Source organism: Fulmarus glacialis, unplaced genomic scaffold, assembly GCF_000690835.1.
Source record: "Fulmarus glacialis isolate BGI_N327 unplaced genomic scaffold, ASM69083v1 scaffold40545, whole genome shotgun sequence".
In the NCBI taxonomy this organism is placed as follows: domain Eukaryota; kingdom Metazoa; phylum Chordata; class Aves; order Procellariiformes; family Procellariidae; genus Fulmarus; species Fulmarus glacialis.
This window is the reverse complement of record NW_009211806.1, coordinates 19,337-28,041: the sequence shown is the minus strand read 5'-3', so window position 1 is coordinate 28,041 and position 8,705 is coordinate 19,337. Positions and strand designations below refer to the sequence as shown.

The 8,705-nt window shown below is 37.9% G+C and overlaps 1 protein-coding gene across 5 annotated transcripts in view; it reads left to right on the top strand.

Moving 5' to 3' along the window:
* The first annotated feature begins 4,948 nt into the window (after positions 1–4,948).
* BCLAF1 (BCL2-associated transcription factor 1) overlaps positions 4,949–8,705 on the top strand; it is a 19,999-nt gene continuing 16,242 nt past the window's right edge. For all 5 annotated transcript variants that reach the window (XM_009577674.1, XM_009577673.1, XM_009577671.1 and 2 more), the window contains exons 1-3: positions 4,949–5,088; positions 6,154–6,227; positions 8,313–8,436. In XM_009577674.1, the coding sequence (XP_009575969.1) occupies positions 8,333–8,436 (104 nt within the window). In that variant the 5' untranslated portion in view covers positions 4,949–5,088; positions 6,154–6,227; positions 8,313–8,332. The remainder of the gene's footprint in view (positions 5,089–6,153; positions 6,228–8,312; positions 8,437–8,705) is intronic.

Sequence of the window (8,705 nt, the reverse complement as noted above, 5' to 3'; positions counted from 1 at the left end):
CGGCCGACCTGGGTTTGCAGCCTTTCCGCCCTCCCTGTGGGAGATAGGCCCAAGGGAATCGCCATGCAGCACTGGTTACAGGAATATAAAATCTCCCCGTTATCCTCGCGGGTGTGACTCTAAGGAGGGAAGCGGTGCTGGGGTGAAAGGATGCTTCCCGGTGTTGGATCAGCCTTTGCGCTCGTGGAGGAACTTGCCTTCGGGCGTGACTGCGGTTCAAGTGTTTGTGCCTTAAATACTCTGCTTCTGCTTGCCTCCCTGCGCGTTAACTGCCCTGTTTAAAAATGCCCGCAAAAGCCGGTGAGGGGCTGGGGTGGGTTTTATGCGCCTTGCTGAAAGCGGCTATTATATTCCCGATGTTGATCATACTGTAGTATACTACCTTTGCAGGATCGTGTCCTTTATTTCTCGTTTGCTTTGTAAACCCCCTACTTTTCGCCTTTAATTTTCTTATGAAAATCAGATTCTTGTTTTGTGTGTCATGGTGATCATGTACGAAGTCAGTACAACTTGTCACTTGTTTATCTCTGAGGTCAAAGTTTTACCTTAACAGTAGCAGTTAAATTTTACTACAGAAAGACCCGGGGGCATGCAAAACAAAGGAGTTCTTGACACTGCAACTAGTCACTGCTTTATTATAAATATATAAAAACATCCCTTAGAACAGTTGTTCTCAGTGTGGGAAGGATTGATTAAAGAGCGTTGGGTGCTAGGAAAATGCTGTCTAGCTGTTGTCTTTCTCCTTCTTCCTCCTCTTTCTCCTCTCTGATAATCTCATTGCTTTAGACAAAAGTGGGGAAAATAAGAAGGGGTAGAGGCTCTGGCTCTGAGGTGCACTCCAAGTGTGCAGCTTCTTGTGGCGGGGAGGGTAGGAATTGCTTCCTCCCACTCGTCCCTTTTGATGTTGAGTGACAGGCTGTGCTGAACGGCAGGAAGAGGTTTAAGGTACTACATATATCAGTACTTGGGGCGTGACTGCCTCTCTTCTGAGCACTGGCTCCATGGCTTGAGCAAGGCTTTAGTGGGCCTGGCTGTGAGGAGGAACTCCTCAGGTGAAGACTGTGGCTGAGGCGGGGGGGGGGAGCATGTACCATGGCGAAGGGCCTGTTGCCTTTGGGGATGCAGAAGACTTGGAGTGGTTGTATGAATTTAGAAAGGGTCAGCAGGGAGCTGTTGTTTGGAGCTAGGGTGCAGGTATTTGGATGGGTTAGATTCGGGCTGGTTGTCAAGGAGAGATTGTGGTGCAGGAGTTTGAGGAATGCCAGAGAACGCTTGGGGTTTGTTTACAAGTAGTGGAGATAGGTGAAGGAAACTCCTGAAGAAAGTAAGCCTTTGGGTTACAGCTGTATTCAGTTTATCTGTGTGAGAGTTTCTTCCAAAGGTATTCTGAAAAAGTGCATTGCTATCCTGTTAATCGTGCTGGCACTGGCCTCCATACAGCCTTGTGGTAAATGGGATCTGGGAGGTGATGTGGCTGAAAATTCAGCTTTGTCTTTTCGTCCAGAGTAGTTTTCTTCAGTTCAGTGCTCCAGCTCACCCAGCACCTATATGAATATCAGTCTAGGAATAAATGAAGGAGGGAAGATAGCCTTTTCTGCGGCAGCATGCTCAGAGTTTATTGCAAAGAGATTGTGGAAACCGCTGTGTAAGGGCATACGAAAACACAGCGATTAAAACACAAAAAAATAACAAGAATGGCTATCTGAAACAACATGTATCCAAAAGCATGCAATTCCTTTTTGTGTATTGACAAAATTCTGAGAAATAGTCACTTTGATTTCTGTGTTTTTAGTTAAAGGAGAAACATGCTTTTGTTTGCCAATAGTATTACATAAAAGAACAGCTACCAATCATATGACATTTTTGCAGAGCTGATTTTACTGTTACTAGGATGCTGGTTTTTGACTATAGAAAACAGTATAAAATATTTGCAAATTAAGAAATGAATGAGTTGGGGAGAAAAGGCCCTTGTATGTTTTACTGTTCCAATTGACTTTTCATGCTGTGATTCTTACACGGGTCTGTTTTGTCTTTGTAACTGTGTGGATATTATGAAGATAATATTATATAGCAAGCATATAAAATAGGGGGGAAATATGCTTCCCAGCTCTTATTTGTACATTCCAAGATTGGGCAAAATTGCTGTGGTATTTTAGTATTTGTAGGATTCTAATTGGTGATCTGAGTGATACGGGTTTACAGTCACTAATGAAATGCGTTCTATTTGTGATGTGCTGCTGTTAAGTTTGGCGGCATTAAAAAAAATGGGGGGGAGGTAAAGAATGGATAAGAAAGCATGGCAGATGTACGAGCACTTACACTACTGTCTCAATAAGACTGACTTTCTTTAATTCAGCATATGTATTATGAGAGAATATTACAAATTCTGTGGGATTTCTTGAAGACTGTCCTATCCCCTTTTGTTTTGTCCTGGTTGTATAATCCTCATTTCTTTTGAAGCCTGAATCTCTGAATGAAAATTCATTTTGGCAACAGCTTGTGAATTACTTTAACAAGATTTTGAATTAAATCTTCGTGACAGCTTTCAAGTAATGCTTAAGCAAGAGAAATTTAGACTACTAAATAACTATAAATGAAGAATAGCTAAAATAATGAAGCTAAGAGGAAGCAGTGTTTTGCTAGTGTAAGTGGAGATAAGTGTGCTAAAATGTCTTCAAAAACTTCCACGTGGAACTTTTAAAATGGCTAAAATATGTTGCATCTGCAGTCTGTGTACTCTGAGAAAACTTTAACATCAGTGGTGTACTAAAGACTCTTAATAATGTTTAAAAGGAATTGGAAACAATTTTCTATGTCCTTCACTTTTCTTTTAAACATAGCAAATGCTAACAGTGACATTTACTTCCTCATTATTATGGCACTTGTAGTGGGATAAGCCTGATGCTGTTGTGTATGTTGTTTTTGCTTGATGGTCCCACTTGCTGGCTGAGACTGATTTAGGACCGCCAAAGATCCTGCTGTTACGTCATTAAGAAACTTTGCTTGACTCCCTTTTTGGTCATGAATGTGACTCAGTATCTGACAGGTAGTGGATTATCCATTTTTTTAAAAATGTCTAGGTTTCTGTGTTAAGGTTTGGTTGTTTGGGGTGGGATTTTTTTTGTTTGTGGGGGGTCTTTTGGGGTTGGTTTGGTTTGTTGTTTTTTTTTGGTTGTTTTTTTTTTTCCTTTAAAGCTGCTTGCAAGTACTGTTAAAAAGCTTAACTTCCAAGTTTGTTGTTGCTGATGGCTTTGCCAAGCTAGTTTCAGGGAAGCTTTAAGACTGCAGTGCTGCCAAAAGCAGCAGTCTTGTCTGGCTGCTATTGCATCTTCCCTGTGTTGGCGCAAATGTTTGTGGTGCTGTGTCATGAACCATATTGGAAAAATCATTTGTGTTGAAACTAATCCAGGTGGTCCATACATTTCCTGATCTAATTCACTGTGTGGCTGCAGAAATACTCGTGCATGCGTAAGGGAGAAGATCATCAGGAATGTTAGGAAACAAAGATAGAAGAGATGGGACTGTTTCTTTAAACTAGCGGTGCTGACTTATTCTGGTTTAAAGTACTGTGGAGCTACAGCAGCTTCCTTTGTAATACCCAGATTTTCTAACACAGGAGTGAAATGGTTGAGAGCCAAGCATCTCTTTTCCCATATTTAGGGCAGAAAGCAAGGGAAAAAGAAGCGTGAGTTGCAAAAAGCACGTGGATTACAGCCTTGGTGTTTCAGGCATAGGCCGTATTCATAGCAGTCGTGGTCCTCTTAAAAATGCTCAGTGTTAGTGATGACATCTTGTGTCACATTCTTAATACACACCTTTGGCAGACTCTGTCTCTCTTCTGAGATTAGTCCAGAGATAAGCTTCATGCACTGAAGTGAGAGGGGCAACTAGTCTTTTGACATAGCGATTGATGTTGTTATGTAGCAACATACCATGCTTAGCACCTCTTTTTCATTGCCCTTTACCACCTGTGCCCTTACTTGATATGGTGTAGCCACTATGGACTGACAATGAGCCCAAGAGTCTATAGGAAGAGGCTGTGGGTGATTTTACTTGATACTATGAAACAATATTTTGTAGTTGTGATGCTTTTCAGAGGAATGTGTACTTTATCTGCGAAAGTGTGAAGCATGTAGAAGCTTACTGTTATAAAGGAGCTGTTTTCCTACATATTTCTGTATCTACCACTATTCTTCTCTAAATTAGCTTTAATAGAGGTTAATCAAATCTTAGATTCTTGCATATTGTGAGAATATTTACACAGACAAACCTTTATTCAAAAACCAGCTATGTAGTCTTTTCACTTCTGTTCTTAAGTATGAGAGTTGTTTGGAAAAGGGGGTTTTGTGTGTCAAGCTTTTACCTATTACAATTAAATGGAAACAAAAGCTGCAAATAGTTGAGTTTTTTTAATTCAATATTTAAGGTTCTCTATTCAAAACTCTTTTCTTTTAAAATGTTATATCCATACTCTTCTTTTTAAAAAAAAAAAAAAAAAAAAATTAGGGAGAAGGGTGGCAAATATATTTTAGCTGCCAGGGTTGGACATAGTATATCCAATGGCTGTTTTAAAAAACAAAAAAGTGTGGCTACTTCTCACTTTTGCCGGTTGCTAGAAAAGATTCCTAAAACTGTGCGAAACCAACTGCCAGAGTTTGAGCTATAGTAATTTAAGAACCTGTCTTCTGCCTAGAGGTTTTAAAGGTGAAGTAACTATCCTGTTCTATGTCCCCAGGATCTAAAGACTTGTCTAAACTAGGATTTTGAATTTCAGCTAACACCAACAGATTGTTTCTAGAACTCGGAAGTAGAGATGATTTAAATATTGATTTAAAATCTCAGACTGAGCTTCAATCATTTAGCTGAAGTTTGTATTATTTTTTCTGTACTAGACTACTGAATGTCTTAATTAACCTCTGCTAGCTAATATCATCTCGCCTTTTGTCTAGACAAGATCTGAAATGGTCCGATACACTACTGTGCTCCTTCCGAGACTCATGCTTGCTGATGATGAGAAGTAAAAACTTAATCTTATTAAAGCATATATTTTGTAGAAATTGGAAATATCTTGGTCACTACTAGTGAATGGTAAGTGGACTTTTGAAAGCAGTGGTTATGAACACAAGTGCTACATTTCTTCTTTTAGATGAAGCAAACATTGACAACATTGTGAACAAGTGTGAAAGTGTCATTTAGGAGTAGTGATGTCTTATGGCTTTGGCTTTAATGAATAAATTGCTGAGATGCAGAATTTCTGGGCGATCCATCCTGTCTGCATTGAATTGGGACAAAATTCTGAGCTGCTTGAGTAGAATTGGAAAGTTTGCTTAATGTTGAGTCAGACTACAAATGTACACATAGTCTTAAGGCTTTGAGGAAGTTAAAAGCTGAGGCCAGTGAAAAGTTCGTACTTTTGAGACTGGCTTCATTATTACAGTTATGCTTTGTTTCTGTATACCTGTAGAAGAGCTTAGTTTTGAAGGAGGAGGTGTTGGGTATTTAGGTAAACTCATATATGTATGCATTTTAAACAGGAAGGTATAACAGAGTAATGCTTTTATAAATGTTGCAGAGAAACCTAAAGATAAAGCTTTCACTGTTGTCCTAAGTCCTCATCCCAATTTTTTTTTTTCAAAAAAGATAGCTCTGGTTAAGTGCAAAGCTGTATGTTAGAGTTCAAACTGGTCCAACAGTTTGCCACTGTCCTTTTTGCCCCCTCCTCCTGGCCGCGTGCTGTTTTTTCCCCCATAATCCAGCTCTGGCATTTGTTAGGCCCTTCATTAAGCCAGTGCAATGACCTAGCCATATGAAAGTGATTTCTGGGTATCAAGAGCTTGCTCACTGAAGGACCCAAAGGGTGTCAGGGCTGTTGTGAAGGTGAGGATAGTGCGTTATACAGCCCTGTAAGCAAGGCTGAAGGAAGAGTGATCATGTATGGAAGGGGAAATACGATTTGCCCCTTGGCAGTGGCTAGCTCTTGAGCTGCTACAGTCTTAACATGCAGCTTCACTGAGTCCAAGAGTAAATTTGCCATTTTTGTGTGTTGTCTTTTCATGATAAACAGATGAATGTTTGAACCCATTTAAGCAAAAGGTATTACCTGCCCTTTAGTAAAAGTTCATGTTTTTGACAGTCTCTTTTTCTGTTCTGTAGGGATCAGTATCGCTGAAAGCACAAATAGAGAGTTTTGAAATAATTGCTTCATTGGCACCAACTAGTGGTTTGAGGTAAGATTAACTTAATTCTATTTTTAAATGTTCTGATTGAACCCAACCATTTAAAATGAGAATTGATTTTGTTTTCCTATTTATGCTTGCAATAAGAAACTACAATATATAAAACTTTCTGAAATTAGCGTATCTCTTGTAAAGGTCGATTGTTGTGCAGTATATATGTACTTGTCATATATAGAATGCAAATGTATAAATGTTATTGTTGAATACGGGGAAAATCAAACAAATTTCCTTTAAAGCTGAGGTTGGGTTGTATTATAAACTTATTGTGCATCTGAAGTTTGGTGTGAAAATTACTTGTAATAGCAAAAAAACAGAGATTTTTTTCTATCACTCTTGGAAAATTGGTATGCTTCATGTCTTACAACAGTTTAAAACCTCTGAGTTTATGTTGCCTGTGAGTAGATGAGCATAAGAGATTGTAAGCCATTTTCTGTGAGTTTAATTGAACACAGTGAATTAGAAACCATCTTATGAATATAGGTTATGTAAATTTGCTTTTTAATGGAAGGAGCCAATAAAAGACAGCATTCAACATATTCTTCTCCAAGGTAAATAATTTTTTCTTAGTTAAATGGAAAGCTAGTTTAGGTTAAAATTAATTTTTTGCTGGGTTAGTTTCAGATGAGGTTACATCTCTTTGGGGCCATGCAAACTCTTGTGCTACTGTGGTGGGGAAAGTCATGTAGGGCAGGAGGGACCTTTTGATAGGGGAAAGGTTGGTCTGCTTTTTTTTTGGGGGTTTGCTTATAGACGTCTAAAATCTCTGAAATTTTGTTAACTTTAAATTAAGGTCTAATGCTGTTTATTTGTCTTTACATAATTGAAACATCACCCAGGTAACAGGAAAGATTATATAAAGTACCTTGTGACAGAAAGTGCTTGTTTTGTTGAGCTTGTATTTTCAATACAATAATTTTAGGCTTTCATGCTTGTTTGCAATACAAAAGCTAAATGTTTGTTTTTTCCATTTTTGTTTTAATTATTATTAAACAGTGATGATTACAGATATTGAGCATACAAAGGCCTGAAAATGTGTAGTTACTTGTCCACGGTTTATATTCAGGTTGTCTAATGTGACCCTTTATTTTGAAATTGCCCAGTTTTAAAAAAATAAAATGGTAGTGGGTCAAAGTTTTTATTAATTAAATCGGGGATTTTTAGCTACTGATCTGAAAAGAAAAGGTGTGTAATTTTTTTTTATAGTTAGCACTAATTAATTCTAAATATTTATTATGACAATACATAAGAAGAAATGATAGTTTATTATGAGTTTATTTTCTTTTAGGACTCATTGCTTTATAATCAATTGTAGTTTTCATAGCTTAATGTGAGTGGAAAAATATTGAATTCTGTTGCAAGCCATAATATTTAACCAGTTGTTAAAATCTTTAAGCTGGCCATGCATTTTACACGTAGTTTAAAAGGCAAGGTTAACCTAAGAAGAGGCAGGGTGGGCATATTGACCAGTGGAAAATCGGATCAGAGTGATTAGCTTTAGTACAGGTTGTTAGGAGAAATAATACCCCTGGCTCAAGCCAACAACTGCTGGACAGAATACTTCAGGGCTTTTTCTTTGCTTATTTGAAAGGTACATTGTAGGGGACTATAAAGTCCTTCCAGAGAAGGGTCGGTGCATTGAAAATGCAAGGAAACTATAAACCACACAAATAGCAAGAATTTTGTTTAAAGTATGTTAAAATGTGTAATTGTCCAGACTCACATTATTTCTTGCCTTAATTTGCAGAAATGTTTTTTTCTGTTGCTTCCTCTCTCCTTCTACAGGATCAGTTTGCAATTAAACCTGGAAAACATTTTACTGTTATACTTTATCTTTTCAGACAAATTGCGTGTGCTGTAGCTACGTTAAATTCTTTAAAATGTGGTTGAGCTTTTAATTTACTAATAAATGTACTTATATCCTCTTCAAAGTTCTTTTGTTTAGGAAATGCTATACCTCTTTCTAATATTCTCATTTTAGCATATAAAAATTTTGTTCATTTATATGATTTACATGGACTCTAAATAGTCGCTTCCCTTTTTTCCCCCCCTCCCCTCACTGCTTTTCCTTTTGGGAAGGAGTATATCTGCTGGGAAAAATGGGTCGATCTAACTCCAGATCACATTCTTCAAGATCAAAGTCCAGATCTCAGTCCAGCTCTAGGTCAAGATCCAGATCACATTCTAGAAAAAAGAGATACAGGTAAATTGATGTCTTACTGCATGAAAAGTTGGTTTAGTATATTAGTTTTTGCCTGGAAACTATTTTTTACTTGCATGACGCTGTGGCAAAAGTGAGCCTGGGATCTTAGTTCGTTTTAGGCAGTAGGTAAATTCTGCTTTGAATGTAACTTCTGTTACTTTGATTGTTTAATACTTGGCTATTTTTGTCTTTTCCTGTATCTCAAGATAATTTCAGAATGCTAATGGTTCTTCGTGATTTGTGGCTTGTTTGCTTCTCCCTTCCCCCTT